The following is a 19,523-nucleotide window of genomic DNA, read 5'->3' as shown; positions in this document are numbered from 1 at the left end:
CATGCTTACAGTGCCCACAGAGGCCAGAAGAGGGCATTGGAACCCCGTGGAACTGGAGTTATAGACAGTTGTGAGCTGCCATGTGAATACTGGGGATTGATCCTGGGTCCTCTGGAAGAGAAGCCAGTGCTCTTAACCACTGAGCCATCTCTCCAGTCTCGAAGAAGGTAAAGTTAGTCATGGCCAGTAGATTGTCATTGAGTTCTGCTGTAGTTATTTGCATTCTCTATACAAGCTGTTCATGATGACTGTGGACCCAGATCAGTGAGAGCCTGGGCTGCATTCACTTTAGACATTTCCCTTTGTGTGTGTGTGTACTGGTAGCTGTTACCAGCTACAGTGAGCCTTACAGCCTGTTGTCTGGGTACTACTTTATAGCCTGTTGTTTGAGAGACACTCTCCCCCGTCCCCTTCAGCAAATATCTAAGCTGAAGGGTATCTCTTTATTGAGGAAGCAAACAGCCTTGAGCTCTCAACTAGAGTGGTATGGGGTATGTGTGTATGGAACCGAAGGAACCACGCTTTCTGCCTGCTCTTGGTCTCTTAGTGCGTTCAGACTTTCCCTAGCCATAGCTGCTTAATTGGAACAAGCTGGAAATTCAGCAGCTGCCCAGACTATTACTCTGCCTGGCAGCAAACTACAGATGGCAGGGAGGCACCTCTTAAGGCCTAGAAATGGATGGTCATGGGCTCCGAGCCTTTGAGCTTGCTTTTTGTAGGAGAGTGCACAGTCGCCAACCACCATGCTTCCATAGCTAGATTTCCCTGCTGCTTAATACCCTGTGGGTTTATCTGCGACTCCTGTGCCCCATGCCCCACGATAGTTTCTTTTTCTGTTTTCAAGACAGAGTCTCAGATAGCCCAGGTTGTCTTTGAATTCACTATGAGTTGAAGTGGGGCTGGCCTGTGACTGCTCATCTTCCTACTTTAGCTCTAAAGTGCTTGGATCACAGGCGTGTACTAGCACATACAGTTTCGAGGACTGTGTCTTGATGGTTTTTCCCGCTCATGAAGTATGGTTGAGTGTCTTCTCAGGCGCTTGGCTTGTGAAACAGACATTAGAGAATTAATACTTTTTTGGTGATTTGAAAGAGTCACACAGGAGTGGTAGGAGAACATGTAGAGTTTTACTTTAGATTCAGATTTGGGGCAGCTTCCTTTACTGGCCTATGAGACTTAAAAAAAAAAAAAAAATCAGAGCTAGCCAGGCAGCCTATGAGACTTGAAAAATCAGAGATAGCCAGGCATGAGGACCAATGAGGAGTTTCTCCATGCAGCAGGATAGCATATCCCAGAGAGAAAGGTCTTGGTTTGGCACCTTTAAGGGATCAACTTGTGACTAGAGTGTAATGACAAAGCGTTCAGACTGGTATATTTGGAGCATATTCTGGTAACAGAGCTGTCTAAAAATTTCAATAAGGAAGTGAGAGGAAGATGTTGGCATATTAAGGTTTTCTAGCTGCCCTGTGAATAATGAATCAGAGGTAGCTCAGACTAGTGTGTGATGAAGTGACGGCCAAGTAAGGGTGGTGGGTTTAGTTTGCTTTGCAGGCAGCATTTATATGACTTGATTATTAACTTTCAATATTGAAAAGAAGTTGCCAAGGATCATTTCTAGTTTTCTGGGAGATAAAAGTAAGATACACAAAGGTAACACTGAGAAGACAAAATGAGAACTTTGTGGAGAAGGAGAAAGTTTGGAGACTATTGATTAGTTCAGGTCTCTTAATTCTCCATGTCATTGACTATCCAAATGTCAGAATTAAGGAGGCTGTTGTTATGCATGGGCTCTGTAGTCAGAGAAGGTAACTTGATCTGTTTTCTTCACTGTTTTGAGGGTTCAATAACAAAGCTTGCCGCCATGGAAGAGAAATTTGTACAGGCAAAAGAGCAGAGAGGATGACTTAAGCACTGGTAGACTGTTGATATTTAGAGTGTTGCAGGACAGACTTCTGGGGAGACTCAACACATGCATCTACTCATCCCAGATAGGGAACTCAGGACAGACCAAATATGGATACCACCGAAGTCCACATTGGTGAACCAGTGAGCTTTATTGGGGCTACTTAATGAACTGAGGGCGAGGGGTTACTTAGAGGAGCAGAAAGACGCAAAGACAGCTGTATCATCAAAACCCACTCAACATGGGTAACAGCTCATAAAAACTGGGAATCTGGAGCATGCTGTACAGCCTGCAGGCAGCTCAGTATGTTGAAGGGCATTCTTTTCCAGGTGGCTCAGTTGGTCTAGACCTCTTCCATGCAGCTTGGCTGTTTTCTGCTTTTTACAGGCAGCTGTTCAGGTCTCAGTCTTATTTTTCTTTGCAGCTTGTCTTGTCTGAGAGTGACTCTCAGTGGTCTTTATTGTTCACTCTGGAGGGGAGGCCTAGTCAATCTGGGCAGTTTCAGGGACTTCCTGAAGCTAATTGGAATGGTTTACTTTTGTATTGAGGAGCTTCCCTGGGAGATGGAATGTTTCAATCTCAGAATGTTCCAATCTCAGAGAAAGCTGCCATACAAAAAGAGGTTGGGTGGCAGGGAAGGAAGTAAAGGGGCTAAGTGTGACCAGTAAAGTAGGAGGGAAAAAAATCAGTCAAAAGTAAAAGTGTACTAGAGATTTAAGGAAAGTAGTGTCTCAAGAAGGAAGCTCTGATCAGCTCTGTGTCCCATTGCTCAAATGGAGTACGTAAGGGTCAGAGAGTGTTTGATTTGATTTAGTAACTTAGAAACCTGTGGCTTCCTTCAACTTGGGCTGTGCAGCACATCACCCATGACTTAATTTCCAGTTCCAGTTCTGCAGATTGACAGTTTGTATTTGGATGGAGTTGGATGATCAGCGTTGCCCTGCTGATCTGGGTAGGCTTCTCCAGGTATGTATGTATATGTGATTACTTGGTGGTTTGGCTAGGGCTGACTTTTTGATGACCATGTGTAGATGAACTGGTTCCTTTCTTTAGATGTTTTTTAATTTGGGTATTTTGAAATGGGGTCTCATAGAACCAACAAGCTGTCTTCAAACTTGGTATGTAGCTGAGGATGACCTTGAACTCCCTAGTTTGTCTACCTTGTTTGGATACAAATATATGCCACCATGCCTGGCTCTCTGTTCTCATTTAACTAATGGATAATTACAAAGGGATAGTGTAGGTTTACTTAGCTGTCCAGAACCCGAGGCTAGTAAACTCAACACCAAGGATCTTAATGAGTTTGCCATTTTCTGGTCAGGTTAGGTAAAAGCCTGATCAGATTTAGATTCAAGGCTAGAAACCTTTCTTAACTTGGTACTATGGATCAAACCCAAAGACCTCGGTCATGGTAGGCAGATGCTCCACTGAGCTATGCCCTTAGCCCATCCCTACTTCTTAATTTTTTTTTATTATTTTATGTTCATTTGTGTTTTGCCTGCATGTATATCTGTGTGAAGGTATCAACCCCCCTGCAGCTGGAGTTACAGACAATTGTGAGCTGCCATGTGGGTGCTGGGACTTGAACCCAGGTCCTCTGTAAGATCAGCCAGTGCTCTTAATCGTTGAGCCATCTCTCCAGTTCCCCATCCTTACTTCTTGATGGGAAAAGCAAGTCACACTGCATGTTTGTAGAGAGGGAAATGGTTGCCCTTTCTGCAGTCTGCCACAATGATGATGGTGAAAGCATTAGAGCTGATTTTAGTGGATTTGAGAAGCTGTATTAGAACAGTATGAGAAATGTAGTCTAAGCACATGTGCTGTTTGTCTTTCCTTCTGTGAACACACCTGCCTCCCTTCTGTCGAAGAGCAGTGTTTAATACTGAAGAGACCTAGTAGATAGAGTAGGATAGGTTGAAGAGACCGAGTAGATAGAGTAGGGTAGGTTGAAGACACCGAGTAGATAGAGTAGGGTAGGTTGAAGAGACCGAGTAGATAGAGTAGGGTAGGTTGAAGAGACCGAGTAGATAGAGTAGGATAGGTTGAAGAGATCTAGTAGATAGAGTAGGGTAGGTTGAAGAGATCTAGTAGATAGAGTAGGATAGGTTGAAGACACCGAGTAGATAGAGTAGGGTAGGTTGAAGAGACCGAGTAGATAGAGTAGGGTAGGTTGAAGAGACCGAGTAGATAGAGTAGGGTAGGTTGAAGAGACCGAGTAGATAGAGTAGGGTAGGTTGAAGAGACCTAGTAGATAGAGTAGGGTAGGTTGAAGAGACCGAGTAGATAGAGTAGGATAGGTTGAAGACACCGAGTAGATAGAGTAGGGTAGGTTGAAGAGACCGAGTAGATAGAGTAGGGTAGGTTGAAGAGACCGAGTAGATAGAGTAGGGTAGGTTGAAGAGACCGAGTAGATAGAGTAGGGTAGGTTGAAGAGACCGAGTAGATAGAGTAGGGTAGGTTGAAGAGACCGAGTAGATAGAGTAGGGTAGGTTGAAGAGACCGAGTAGATAGAGTAGGGTAGGTTGAAGAGACCGAGTAGATAGAGTAGGGTAGGTTGAAGAGACCGAGTAGATAGAGTAGGGTAGGTTGAAGAGACCGAGTAGATAGAGTAGGGTAGGTTGAAGAGACCGAGTAGATAGAGTAGGGTAGGTTGAAGAGACCGAGTAGATAGAGTAGGGTAGGTTGAAGAGACCGAGTAGATAGAGTAGGGTAGGTTGAAGAGACCGAGTAGATAGAGTAGGGTAGGTTGAAGAGACCGAGTAGATAGAGTAGGGTAGGTTGAAGAGACCGAGTAGATAGAGTAGGGTAGGTTGAAGAGACCGAGTAGATAGAGTAGGGTAGGTTGAAGAGACCTAGTAGATAGAGTAGGGTAGGTTGAAGAGACCGAGTAGATAGAGTAGGGTAGGTTGTGGAAAGACAAGAGAACTAATGAGGGAAGCTCTCAGGGAGCTGCAGAGCCTGCGAGCCTGGGCCCCACAGTGGGCTCGTTCCTTTCTGGGCACAGTAGAAGACGGGTGCAAATGTGTCCAGACATTTGATTTGGTGATAGGAGGCTAAGGAAGTTCCTCTTGAGCTTCCATATTCTCAGTGGAGTCGTCTACTAAGAGAAGGGGTGCAAGAATGTCTGCCTGAGATGTGATAGAGAGGTTCAGGAATTTGACTCTGTTCTAGTGACATTGAGTTGATTGCTGACTAGAGAAGTGGACGGCTTTCAGTCAAGACAGAGGTTAGCACTGTTTATATAACACATACGACCCTAAAGAGATTTAATGGAACACTGCTTTTGAGACCAGGTCCCATTATGTAGTCTTGGTTGTTCTGGAACTGGGTAGACCCGGCTGGCCTCAAACTCGCATATATCCATCTGCCTCTGCTGGGACCAAAGGCGTGTGCCACCCTGCCCAACTTTTTAAAAAAGATGAATATGAGATAATGACCATGCCTTTTTAAAATATAACATTAACAAAACACAAACTCAAAAATTGGTCTGTTTTCTAAAAGAACTATTGGAAACTGCAGCCATTTCCCAGGGTCTGTTGGATTGGTTCCAGAATTCTGTTGAATTCCAGAATCTGCAGATGTTCAGGTCCCTTACTTAAAATGACCAAATATGTACACATAGACTTGGCATATTTTTCTTTTTTTTTTATGTCTAGATGACTTTATTTCCTAATACAGTGAATACATTAAGTAAAAATTTGTTAAAGCTGTATTGCTTTGAGAATAATGATAAGTCTGCACATGGCACAGAAGTAAAACAGAACATTCTTGTTCCACATTTAATTGAGTTACAAATGTGCACCAATACAGAGGGAACAACTCTACTTTATTAATAAGAATAATCAGTAAACGAACATGTTTTCCCTGAAAAGAATGAATTAAAACCAGGTGTGTTACAGTGGTGAGTTTTCTCTCTTCATCGGACAGGGCATCGCACGCACTACTAACATTGAGAAGTAATCACCTTTCAATCCATGAGTGACGACGTTAACACTGTCGTCATTGGAAGCCTTAAGTAGTTCTGACAACGCCTGTGCCGTTTGAATCTGATGCTAGCTGAGTTTCCACTGTGTGGAAACAGCCTTTTGTTTAAACAGTTGGAATATAAATAAATGTTGCTGTAAGGTTATGTATTTAGGGGAGAATAGCTTCATTTATTTGCCCTCCCCCCCCGTTAGGAGTTTCTCTTATTAGATTTTTCCATTGTCCTTGACAAGAGTAAGCCCAATTTCTCCTTCTGTGTAATTGCTGTGTGGATTGTCTTCTAATGAGTGTGCCCCTGCTGTTCTCTGATGTACAGTGTTGGGGAAGACTCTGGTTTAGAGTCTTTACAAACTCTGTAGTTGTCCTAATTCTGCCTTAAACCTGGAGTTGAAATCCCAGGAGGAAAAACACCTCTTAATAAACATGACCATGTAGGGATTCTAGTAGTAGCTTGTTTTGATTCAGTAATAGTGAACTAAATGAAACATTGTGACTCATTAAGAAAAATCATTAAAATGTCATGATTCATTTCTAAGTCTTCTGAAAAAAAAAATAAGCTATTGTCTTGCTGTTGATTCCTCTCAGTGCTATTTTTTCTGTTTCATCCAGTGGAAAGATCTTATATATCTTGAGTCAAGAATTAATGATTAAATTGATTTCCCCTCCTTCTTCTTAGGACTATTGGTGTGTTTGTAAAAGAGACAAATGTTTCTTGTAGATGGTCGAGTGCTCAGCCCTAAATGGACTATGCCTGTCACACTCCTATCCCTAAGGCTCAGGGATCTTTGAGGAAGAGGGGGCAGAAGAGATTTTTAGAGCCACAGGTAGTGGATAGCTTCAAGGAGACAGTGTTCTGTGGACACAGGGGGCAGTTGCATATATGAACTCACAGCAGTTGAGATAGGCACAGAATCCCACTAGTAGCTGAGGAGCGAGTGACATGTGATAGCTACTGGGAGAGAAGAGTCAGTTTTCTTAATGGCATTACCCTAGTAGGTCAACCACACTGAGGGCAAGGCCCTGTTCTGAGTTGTTGGGCAGCACACATTGGACTCCATGGGTTTAAAAAAGAAAAGACAAAAGCAAACAGACAAATAAAACCCCCACAAAACTTAAACTTGGATGCATTGGGAGGTAAAGAGGAGGGATGTGGCTAAAATACATTGTATGAGCCAGGCAATGGTGGCGCATGCCTTTAATCCCAGTACTCAGGAGGCAGATCTCTGTGAGTTCGAGACCAGCCTGGTCTACAGAATGAGATCCAGAACAGGCACCAAAACTACACAGAGAAACCCTGTCTTGAAAAACAAACAAACAAACAAACAAAATACATTGTATGAAATTCTTTAAGTATTAATAAAACTACTTTTTAAAAACAAAGTACACTTATCGTGTGTGTGTGTGTGTGTGTGTGTGTGTGTGTGTGTGTGTGTGTGTGTGTGTGTTGGGACAGGATCTCACTATTAGCTCTGGCTGTCCTGGAATTCACAGAGATTCTCCTGCTTCTGCTTCCCCAGTGCCGGAATTAAAGGTGTTTGCTGCCACATCTGGCTTTAAAATAAAATACATGTTTCTTTTAAATATCTGAGTTTTTTAAATAACTGAGTTTTACAAAGATTATAGTATTTAGATTATTTTCTTATATCTATTGTTTATACCAGACACAAAATGTAAATACAGCAACATACATATAATTTTTAAATTTAAGTGCTTTCTGAACCTTTCAAATCATCCACTAAAAGTAGTAGAATTCTAGGTTGTCATCTTTTTACTATAAATTCAGTTGAGATTTTTTTATGCTTATTTTTATTTTATGTATATGGGTGTTTTGCCTGCATGTATGTATGTACACCACATGTGTGCTGTACCTGCAGGGGTCAGAAGAGGGGCATCAGATTCCCTGGAACTGGAGTTACAGTTGGTTGTGAGCTGCTAATTAGGTAATGAGAAATGAACCCGGGTCCTCTGTAAGAATATCTAGTACTCTGAACCACTGAGCCATCTTTTCAGCACAATTTAAAAAAGTGTGTATGAATGTTTTGCTGGCATGTGTGTATGTGCATCACATGCATGCGGTGCTCAAGGAGCCTAAAAGAGGGCATCAGATCCCTTGGAACTGGAGTTACTGATGGTTGTGAGCCACTGCCTGGGTGCAGGGAATGCAACCCAGCAAGAGCAACAAGTGTTATTAACCGCTGAGCCATCGTTCCTGTTGTAGGATATTACTTTAAGATGTGTTACATTTGTTTATGCTGGGGAACATTTATTTAATGATGCAAAGATGGGTTGCATTCTTTTATGTTACATTTGTTTAACTCTGTGAAGCCATGTTGCTTTGTTTGCCTAAGACACCTGGTGGTCTCATAAAGAGCTGAACACCCAATAGCAAGGCAGGAGAAAGGATAGGTGGGGCTGGCAGGCAGAGAGAATAAATAAGAAGGGAAATCTGGGAGGAGAGGAAGAGGAATGAAAAAAGAAGGAGGACATCAGGGCCAGCCACCCAGCTGCACAACAAAGCCGTGGGGTACACAGAAACAGGGAAAGGTAAAAAGCCCAGAGGAAAAGATGGACGAGATAATTAAAGTTAGAAAAGCCGACTAGAAACAAGCCAAGCTAAGGCTGGACATTCATAAGAAAGACTAAGTCTCCGTTTATATTTAATTGGGAACTGTGTGGTGGACCCCCAAAAGAGTAAAGAGTAATAAAACAACCAACTATACTCTCCAGCCCACAAAGTTTGTATTTTTTAAAATTTGGTTTTTACTAATTTATTGTTCATCTTCTGGAGATAGTCTCACTATGTAACCCAGACTGGCCTTGAGCTCTAATCTTCCTTTCTCTGCTTCCCAAGTCCTGGGACCATAGACATGTACTCACCCATAGTTAAAATTTGTGTTTCGAAATGGAGAAGAAAGTTAGTAAATGAGTACATTGTTTCCTAGTATGTATTGTATATAAAATAGATTCTAGTAGGGTACATTTTTATATAAGTTCTTTTTAAAGCAGTTACTCTTCTCTCTTGTTTTATGTTTATCAGGTGAATAGTTGAAATTGTGTTGGGATGAGCCCTAGCAGATCCCCTTGGGTCTGTCAGTCTGGGAGGAGCATGTCTACTCAGTTTCCCCTAGCAGGTACAGATCCCGTTCCCTACATTCTCTCTTCTGCCTTGTTTCCTTTCTGCTTCCTTTCCACCTTTTCATTTGCCTTGTAATCTGGTTTTATCTTCCAAGAACATTTTTTAAAAATATCATCCAAGTTCAAGGCAGTGTTTGCTGAGGTCATTTTGTGTGTCTTCTCTGAAGTAATCGCCACTGTGTGTCACCCTGTCTTCAGATTCCTCATCCCCAGGCGTTTGTGTCTGTTAGGCTTCTTGACGTTCTGTCTTGATTTCTCCCCATCAGTATATTTATCTCCTCAAAGTTCAGTCTTGGAATCTCAGCTCATCCAGCCCCATCTTTTGAGACAGTCTTAATTCTGGCTGGCCTGGAGTTTGCTACACAGACAAGGCTGACCCTGGCCTTGTGACAACCTTCCTTCTGTCACCTGAGTGATGATATTACGGGTGTCTGCCTGCCACTGTGCTGGAGTTCACGTGGTCTGTCCTCTCTCCATCACTCCCTTCACCTGTCTTCCCTCTTCTCCCTTCTTGGGTGCAGGTGTGTTTGTGGTTGTGAGTGTACAGGTACATGTGGAAGTCAGCCTTAGGAATTGTTTTTCAGGAGGCCAGTTCCCCTCTTGTTTTGGGCAGTGAATCTCAGGGATCTTTCCATTCCTCTCCCTGCCTCCCTTGTTCTGGGATTGATTACAAGTATGCACCACCACACCTGTCTTTTTATGTGGATGCTAGGGGTCCGACTCAGGTCCTCAGGCTGAGGTGACAGACACTTTACTGCCCAAGCTACTTCCTCAACCGCACGTTCCATTTTTTATGTGTATGGAGGCTTTGCCTGCATCACACGTGTGCAGTGCCTGGGGAGGCCAGAAATGGGCATTGGATCCCTTGTGAGTCTCCATGTGGGTGCTGGGAATCACACCATGTCCTCTAGAAGAGCAATCAGTGCTCTTTAGTGCTGGGCCATCTCTATCCCCCGCCTCACATTTTCTTAATTAAACTTTTAAATTGGCATAACATAAGCAGTAGATGTTATCAAAACAGAGTATAGTCTTACATTTCTATTAAACTTTAGAATCTAGAGTCTAGTTCTATAAAATAGAGTTGACTGTTAGATGAAACTTAATTTGCCTCAAGATCTGGTGTGTTTTGTCTGCCATCTCTGTTAAAACCGGGGCATACATCGTACACATTTCTTACTACTGTACTGGTGACTGTGTGCTGGCCTGTGTGCTCTTGTTGCAGCCAGAGTTGATGTTGGGCACTTCTTCTGTGGTCCTCCATGCCGTGGCTCTCCCAGAGCTTCCTGGTGAACCTGAAGCTCATTGTTTAGCTCGGCTGTCTGGCCGTCCAGCCCTGCTCTATGTGCGTCCTCTCCCAGTACGGGCTGCAGGTCATGCCGCTGTGCCCAGCCTTTATGGAGGTGCTAAACATCAGCACTCCGGGCCTTATGCTTGTGCAGCAAGCGTCCTCCACATGGAGCAGTCTCTTCAGCTGCTCACTGTTATAGTTTTAGTACCTAGTCTATTGCACCAAGTGAATTCTCAGTTAATACTTAAATAAGCAGCTTTTCATGAACAAATGCTTTGAATTTTATAGTAGTCTTCTCTTTTTCTATTAGAATTACTTGTGACTGCGTCAGTTTTCTTGTATTACAGCCACTGCCTATATCCCTTTCTTTATCATTGTTTCCTAATTGGTTTCACTCTGTTTCAGCGTTTCTCAGTCTGTGGGGTGTGATCCCTTTGGGGGTCAAATGACCCTTTCGCAAGGGTTGCCTAAGATCGTTGGAAAACAGATATTTTTTCATTATGGTTCATAACAGTAGCAAAATCACAGATCTAAAAATAATTTTTTTATTTGGGGGTAACTATAACATGAGGGGCTTTATTAAAGGGTCCCAGCGTTAGGAAGGTTGAGAAGATGGTTCTGTTTGGTTTCTTTTCTTGTCTACTCTGTACAGTTTATTATAACTACAATTTCTCAAAATAGTTGTCATTCATTCAGCAAGTACTTTCTGAGTATTTACACTAGTAATGCCTGTCATATGTAATAACAGCAGCATACAGTGATACCTGTGCTTGTCTTAAGGAGTTAATGATCGAGGGGAGAAAGAAGTATAGTGAATACAGTGTGATAAATGTCGTTTGTATAGGCTCAGAATGTGACTGGGTATTGGGGGAGGAACACAGCTCTGCTAAGTGGAGGTCAGAGAAAGAGAACATGTACACTTAGAACTCTTAGGTTCATGGAGTTTGTTTAGTAGGTAGGTAGTGGTAAGTGTGTCTCGCTCTTGAGAATAGCCTGTGTGTATTCACAGCCTTTTGAACTCTGCTTATAAGACTCAGTGCCAACTCAGAAACCTGCTCCCTTGTTGGCTCTTACCTTTTCTTTTTTAGCTCCCTTTTCTTTCACCTGCATTTTCCATGTGTCATCATCGTGTGTCTCCCCCTCCCTACCCCTCCCTCCTGCTTCAGTAATACATTCTGAACCTTGCCAGTCTTTTTTCTTGTTTATACCATCCTCTCCATACCTTTATAGATTCTGTTTGCTTAAATCCTTTCTCTAGGCTTCGTCTTTGCTGTTTATGTTACGATGATTTAAAAATCGACTGTGGTTTAGTTATTTAGGGTTATGTGTTTCTCTTGGTAGACTCTGAGGTCCATTTTAACTCATATCTCCCACAGTTACTGCTGATATATTATGCAAAAGTTGGTGCACAGTAACTTGAGTCCACGGCTACGCGCATTCTGTGCTGTCTACCCTTGTCTGCACGGCCCCTCTGTGCCGACTCTTGGAGTGCAGATTTGTGACGCCTGCTGCATTTAGCTATGCTCCCCTTTGGTGACTGTTGTTTGTGTAAGGAGCGCACCCAGGAGCGTGGATCTTGGCAAACAGTGCTGATTCTCTCATTACATTCTAAAGGCTTTTACATTGGGTTTTGATACCTGGATTTCATCTACCCAGAATTCATCTGCTGTTTGTGTGAAGTATGGGAACAGCAGTACTTTCTGTTCTCTCCTTACCGGCGGATACTGTATTATCTTGTCACTGTTTTCACGTAAGTTTCATGTTTTTGAATCTGTTTTTAGCCTTCTCTTATGCTCCATTGGATCTCCTTCCCCTTACCAATACCACATCGTCTAAATTACTTTAGCTTTGTATTGGCTTTGAATATTTGGTAGGACCAAGTCCATTCACTATTTTACTTTTTTTTTTTTTTTTTTTTTTTTTGGTTTTTCGAGACAGGGTTTCTCTGCATAGCTTTGCGCCTTTCCTGGGACTCACTTGGTAGTCCAGGCTGGCCTCGAACTCACAGAGATCCATCTGGCTCTGCCTCCCGAATGCTGGGATTAAAGGCGTGCGCCACCACCGCCCGGCTTCCCATTCACTATTTTTAATTCCTTTAATGTCTTGGTATTTGAGGACTTTTATATATATTTGTAGAATAAATTTTCCAACTTTTTTTTGCCTCAACCTCTTTTCTCTCTTTCTCCCCTTTCTTCCTTCTTTCCTTCCCTTCCAGTCTTTCCCTCCATTCTCCATTGTCCCTTTTCTGTCTCCTATTTTAACCTTCTTCATATTTTAGTTAATTTTTAAAAATTAAAATATGAGTTTTACCTTCACAAACATATATCTATGTCATACATGTGTAAGTTACAAATGGTTGTAATCTGTCATGTGAGTGCTAGGAATCGAACCTGGGTCCCCTGGAAGAACAGCTAGCACTTCTAACCACTAAGTTATCCCTCCAGCCCTAGGATGACCCCAACTAAGACTCCTAGCAATAGTGGAGGAATTGCCTGAACTAGCCATCTACTGTAATCAGATTGGTGACTACCCTAATTGTCAGCAGAGAGCCTTTATCCAGTAACTGATGGGAGCAGATGCAGAGATCCACAGCCAAGTACTGGGCCGAGGTCTGGGAGTCCTGAAGAAAGGGAGGAGGGAATGTAGGAGCCGGTGGAAACCCACAGACACAGCTGACCTGAGCTCGTGGGAGCGCATGGACTCTGGACCAACAGTTAGGGAGCCTGCCTGGGACCGACCTAGGCTCTCTCTGTATGTGTGTGTGACAGTTGTGTAGCTGGGTCTGTTTGTGGGGCTTCTAGCGGTGGGATCAGGACTGTCCCTGGTGCTTAGCTGGCTTTTGGGAACCTGGTCCCCATGCTGGATTACTTTGCCCATCGTGCATCTGTCCCCTGCACACTTATGTAACTATAGCAGAACCAAGAAGTTGACATGGGTATGGATTTCACATAACTTACACTTGATTTTGTTTTTGTTTTTTTTGAGACAGGGTTTCTTTGTATAGCCCTGGCTGTCCCGGAACTCAATCTGTAGACCAGATTGGCCTCAAACTCAGAGATCTGCCTGCCTCTTCCTCCCAAATGCTGGGATTAAAGTTGTGCACCCCCCCACCCCCCCAGTGAATTTTTTGTTTTTAATTTATGTGTATGGGTGTTTTTTGTCTGCATGTATGTAGTATGTACATCATTTTTGTGTGTAATGCTTGCAGAGACCAGAAGGACATCAAATCCTCTGAAACTAGAATTAAAACCAATTGTGAGCTGTTATGTGGGTGCTAGGAGTTGAACTTGAGTCCTAGAAGAGCAACCAGTGCTATTATCGCCTGAACCATGTCTCTGGTTCCCTTATTCCTAAGGTTTTGCTCAACAGTCTTTATCTGTGTAGTTCTGTGTGCCTGAATCCTATAGGGCATTGCCTTTCAACTTTCCTAATGTTGAGACCTCTTAATACAGTTGCTCATGTTGTAGTGACCCTCAAGCAAAAAATGATATTTGTTGTTACTTCTTAGCTGTAACGTTGCTGCTGTTAGGAATTGTAATGTAAATATCTGTGTTTTCTGATGGTCTTGATGACCCCAGAGAGGTCCCAGCCCCCAGGTTGAGAACCACTGCTGTAGAGCTTCAGTAGATGCAGTTGCCTGTTTCCTTGCTCCTCCACTTGGTTTCCTGGAAGCTGCTCACCTGCTTTCTGTGTCTAGGTTTTTATCATTTCAAGACTGTTAAACAAACCATGCCATGTATAACCCTTTGAGCCTGACTGCATAGGGACTGTTAAATTACTGCATGTATCAGCATTCTTTAATATCAGTTTTCACTCAGCAAAAACATTTGGAGCCGGGCAGTGGTGGCGCACTTGGGAGGCAGAGCCAGCCTGGTCTGCAGAGTGAGATCCAGGACAGGCACCAAAACTACACAGAGAAACCCTGTCTTGAACCACTCCCCCCCCCCCCCCCCCAAAAAAAAAAAAAACCCCACCACATTTGGAATGCTTTCAGTTTCGGGGTATTTTCTATAAATGTAAGTTTTCATTTTTTTCTGAGAATTTTCTTTTTTTCAGAGAATGTCTAATAATGTGTTTACTGGCTCTGGTTAAATACTTGTTTTTCATTTTAATAAGAAAGTGCCAGAATTATTTTACTGCGGCTGTACACCAGTAATGTCTGACAGATGAGCTTCTTCACACCCTGCCCACATGACTGCCACTGTCCTTTCATTCAGTCATTTGTCTGGTGTGTGACTGAGGTTTAGTTTGCGCTCTTAGAGAAGATAAATACTGCCAAATCTTGGCCTGCACTTACCTGCTGCTCCTGTGCTTTCCAACGTGTGTTTCTTTTGTCACTCTGGTGTATTTTTCAATTTAATTTATTTATGTTACATCCCAACTGCAGCCTCCCCTTCCCTTTCTCCTCTCCTCCCGTTCACCCCGTCCTCTCCTCCCCACCCAATCCACTCCTCTTCCATATTCACTCCGAAAGGGGCAGGCCTCCCATGGGTATCAATAAAGCATTGATATATCACAAGCGCTGGAAGATCAAGCACCGAGATTCTCCTGTGTTCAGGCTGGACAAGGCAATCCAGAATGAGGAATAGGTTCCCAAGAGCCAGCCAGATTACTAGGGACAGCTGCCAAGGAAAGCATCTCTGAACCAAGAAAGCCAGTGGAAAAATCTAGATATGTTCATGATAAGAACAATACTCCAAAAGCAGAGGGAAATTAGTTCAAAATCTCTTAGCTTCCCTCTACCCAGCTCTCCTGTTCCCTGCTCCTATTGCCAGGAGTCCCACAGATGGACCAAGGTACACACTGTCACATGTGCAGAGGGCCTAGGTTGGTCCCATGCAGCTCCCTGCTCATTGCTTCAGACTCTGTGAGTTCCCGTGAGCCAGACTAGCTGTTTCTGGGGGTTTTCCTGTGATGCCCCGTCCCTCCTGGCTCCTATGACCCTTCCTCCCTCCTCAGCAGGACTCCCCGAGTCTGGGCTGTGGGTCTCTGAATCTGCCTCCATCAGTCACTGAATGAAGGCTCTTCGATGACAAGCATAGTAGTAGCTGTCACCAATCCGATCTCGGGATGGCCAGTTCAGGCTGTGCGTCCACTGCTGCCAGGAGTCTTAGCTGAGGCCGTCTTTGTAGACTCATGCAAGTTTCCCTTGCATCAGGCTTCTACCCAGATTGTAAAGCCCTCCTTTCCAGTCAGTATAATTGTATATTTATAGTGTCCTTTTGCGATTTCTTTTTTTAATATATATATAATGCTAGTTCTACAAGTCACTGATCAGACAGGTGTTTTACACGTATTTTCTGACTTGACTATTGCTTTAACACTGTAGAGGTTTGTCTCTCTGGTTTAGAATTTTTTTAAGCATGTATCTGTGGGGTTTTGTGTTTGATATCCTTTAGTTAACTCTACTGCTAATCTACCTTATTGTTTGAAGCAGTAATTGATTGACTCCATAATTGTATTTTTGTTGTATGACTATACCACAGCTGATGGACACTTGTGTTTGCTGTGAATGTTTGAGTATATGTCTTACACTAGACATGTATGTTTGTTTCTCTTGAACACATACAAAGAAGTGAACCCTGGAGCCGTGTGTGTGTGTGTGTGTGTGTGTGTGTGTGTGTGTGTGTGTGTGTGTGTATTATTTAGATTGTACTTTCTTTTGCTTGGTTTTCTAGAGAATATTTTTCTGAAATTTTACTTATAAAATATTCTATGTACATTTTAAAACCTCACACAAACGAGTTTTACTATATAGCACTGGCTGGCCTAAAGCTCACAAGAGATCCACCTGCTCTGTCTCCTTTATATTACTCTTCAGTTGATCACATGTATTATATATGCACAAAGTATTTAATATGTGCTAAACAATGTCCTGAGTGCTTTACACATATGCCCATGTGGTTTATTGTCTCTTGGCTTATGTTGTTGCTACTGAGAAATCACCTGTTTGTTTTCAAATGCTCTTCTTTTCAAGGCAGTGAGTGTGTTGGCTTTTAGAGTTTACTTTCTTTAAAAATGTTTTTTAACTGAAAGAGAATTCCCTCTCTCTCCTCCCCTCCTGCTTCCTCCAGCTACCCATTAGTGCCTGTTCCATGCCTCACCTCTCATACCTTTTCCTTTGTTTTTTTGTTACATACATACGTTTGTATGTATGTATGTATGTATGTATGTATGTATGTGTGTGCACAAACATATATATAAATATGGCCTGAGTGTGTTGAGATTTTATTTTCTTGATTTATTATCCCTATTATTTTGAATTTATTGTCTTTGGTTTCTTGAATTTCAATTGCTGTCTTATGATACTTATGCAGTTATGAGGACTGTTCACTCTTTTTTTTTTTTTTTTTTTTTTTTTTTGGTTTTTCGAGACAGGGTTTCTCTGTATAGCTTTGCCCCTTTCCTGGAACTCACTTGGTAGCCCAGGCTGGCCTCGAACTCACAGAGATCCGCCTGCCTCTGCCTCCCGAGTGCTGGGATTAAAGGCGTGCGCCACCACCGCCCGGCGACTGTTCACTCTTGTGTGAGTCATAAGATAGACTCACCCTTCCTCTGTATTTTACTTTCATGTTTCTGTGTTATGCCCTGGATAATTTTCTTTTTTCTTTTTCTTTTTTGTTTTTTTTTTTTGAGACAGGGTTTCTCTGTGTAGTTTAGCGCCTTTTCTGGAACTCACGTTGTAGATCAGGCTGGCCTCAAACTCACAGAGATAATTTCTTTTTTTTTTTCTTTTGGTTTTTCAAGACAGGGTTTCTCTGTGTAGCTTTGCGCCTTTCCTGGAACTCACTTGATAGCCCAGGCTGGCCTCGAACTCACAGAGATCTGCCTGGCTCTGCCTCCCGAGTGCTGGGATTAAAGGCGTGCGCCACCACCGCCCAGCTAATTTCTTTTTTCTTAATTCTAATATTTTTACTATCTGCAAATGAACTTGTCTTTTGAACTTTTGTTTATTTGCTGCTCTGTTTGCATGCTTGAGCTTTTGTTTTTATAATTACTCCTTACAGATTTTCAAAATTGTCTTTTATTTAAGTTTGTAAGTCTAGTTATTTTATGATTTCCATAAATGTAATAATAGCTGAAGGAGCAAGGCGGTGGTGGTGCATGCCTGCACTCGGGAGGCAGAGGCAGGCGGATCTCTGTGAGTTCGAAGCCAGTCTGGTCACCAAAGCGAGTTCCAGGAAAGGCACAAAGGTGCACAGAGAAACCCTGTCTCAAAAAAAAGAAGAAAAGAAAGAAATAGCTGAAGGATTCTGGTTTTGTTTGATACCTGTTTTGTTTTTGTTTTGTTTGTTATAAGAAGGATACCCTGTCTCCTCAGGTGCTTGCCAATTTTTTACTTCATGCTCTCTTAGAAACACTGTGCTTGAGTTTCTTCTGTGCCTAGGATGAAGATGCTTTCTTGCAGACAGAACTTGAATTTGCTTATGTTGGGTTCTTGGGATTCCTACCACTTGGCTGCTGTGGACGGGCTTGTGTTCTGAGGGTCTCAGGACCTTGTGCAGGGTCATGACCAAAGCCAGTGGCTCCTGCTCTGTGTCCATCACTGCTTTACTCTATTGCCCTCTCTGGTTTCCGGGGGACCAGATTAGTCTCTGGTCTCCCCTCTTGCTGTTGTAAGCGCATCTCTTCCTCGGGCGGGGTGAGGGGCTGGGGAGAAGTCCATATTAATTTCAGGAGAGTCTCTTGAAGGGTGTAGATATTGTGTCGCTTTTGTCACATGTGGACACTGGAGCCGAATCCTGGTTTCCTCGGTCTTGGCAGAGAACTTCAGAGACCAGAGAGATAGAAGCTGTAGTGTTCAATTCTCTGGGTTCTTGCTTTTCCTAGATTTTTTTTTTTCATCTGAATCATTTATGATACTTTATTTTTATTAATTAAATAATATATTTGTATTCTTGGAGAATTTCATACAACTTAGTTTGATCATAGTCACCCTCATTTCTGTCCCCCACTTTAAACATTTATTTTGGTTATTTTTTCTATTGTGTGTGTTTTGTTGGGGAAAGTTAGTACAAATTATATAGCTTGCTGCGAATGGAAATAAATTTGTTTTCCTCAGTAATTTTGGGAAATGTTCAGTAAAGTAGTTTTCATTCGATGACTAAATTAGGAGGCAATTAAAAATTGTGGAGGAGCAACTTATCTTTTACATTTATTATAGTACATGTCTGTTTTTAACTTGTACCTAATAATTTTCTTGCTTTAGGGGTACAGACATTTCCATCATGGCTCATTCAAAGACAAGGACCAACGATGGGAAGATTACTTACCCTCCTGGTGTCAAGGAGATCTCCGATAAAATCTCCAAAGAGGAGATGGTGAGGCGCTTAAAGGTATGTGAACAGTGTGTGGCTCGACAGCCGGGCAGTGGGGGGCTTTCCTAGGGGATCGTCATGCAGGGCCATGTAACTTGCTTTGCTAGGGTAAAAAAAATTAAAGGTAGCAAATGGCAGAGAGTGAGTTTGTAGGAGTAGGGCAGGTAAGGAACAGTGGGACCCTACTGATACTGGGAAAGTGATTGGCACATGTCATATGATATTTTTATCCTGTCCATTATTGAGTTCTCTCCTCTTTCTTCCCACTTGATGCTCACTGTCGTCACCTGCCCCCACAACTCTTCAAGTATGGGAAAAGGAATTTTAGGTATTTCTAGGAGTCCTCGGCTGTAGGTCACCTCCTGGTAGGTTAGTTTTAGAGTAGTCAGAGCTTGACTGATAGCGGTTTTCTCTGCTTCTGGCACACAGTAACAAACCACGATGGATGCTTACCCTTGCGTGAGGCATTCTCCTTGACCAGGGCCTCTTAGATTACGTTTGAATAATGCTTCACCTTTTTCTTTAGGGCGTTAACGGTCCCTGTGACTGTTATCATGTTTAAAGTAACATTAACAGACAAGGTGCATGTGAACCTGGTTGACCAGTTGCTCAAGATCACTTTTAACTTGAGCACTTTTTTCTTTCTGTGTGCATTATCTAGACATTTGTCTTGTATAATACTCATTTCTTTCAACTGATGCAAAAATATAAAATTATACTTATTAGTGGGTCATATGTAGTATTTCAACATGTACATTCTGTAATGTTTACTGATCTGTATTCAGATTGTCCGTGTTGGAAAACTTTTCTTCATCACTGAAGGTCCATAAACCCTTACAAAACAGTGATATGTTAGGTTGCTGTGTGGTGTATGCACATGTAAGTGATGCTAATA

The 19,523-nt window shown here is 42.5% G+C and overlaps 1 protein-coding gene and 1 pseudogene across 12 annotated transcripts in view; one reads left to right on the top strand and one right to left on the bottom strand.

Moving 5' to 3' along the window:
* Nucleotides 1-745, bottom strand: part of LOC102908366 (signal recognition particle 14 kDa protein pseudogene) — a 2,078-nt pseudogene extending 1,333 nt beyond the window's left edge.
* Nucleotides 1-19,523, top strand: part of Pds5b (PDS5 cohesin associated factor B) — a 163,223-nt gene that overhangs the window by 44,133 nt on the left and 99,567 nt on the right. For 6 of the 12 annotated variants that reach the window (XM_076560105.1, XM_006987232.4, XM_006987231.4 and 3 more), the window contains exons 1-2: nt 2,501-2,869; nt 18,520-18,646. In XM_076560105.1, the coding sequence (XP_076416220.1) occupies nt 2,829-2,869; nt 18,520-18,646 (168 nt within the window). In that variant the 5' untranslated portion in view covers nt 2,501-2,828. Of the gene's footprint in view, nt 1-2,500; nt 2,870-18,519; nt 18,647-19,523 lie in introns of those variants that run through there. The other 6 variants (XM_076560106.1, XM_076560104.1, XM_076560103.1 and 3 more) reach the window with 1 other exon arrangement.

Source organism: Peromyscus maniculatus, chromosome 23, assembly GCF_049852395.1.
Source record: "Peromyscus maniculatus bairdii isolate BWxNUB_F1_BW_parent chromosome 23, HU_Pman_BW_mat_3.1, whole genome shotgun sequence".
NCBI lineage: Eukaryota > Metazoa > Chordata > Mammalia > Rodentia > Cricetidae > Peromyscus > Peromyscus maniculatus.
This window is presented reverse-complemented; position numbering and strand designations above follow the sequence as displayed.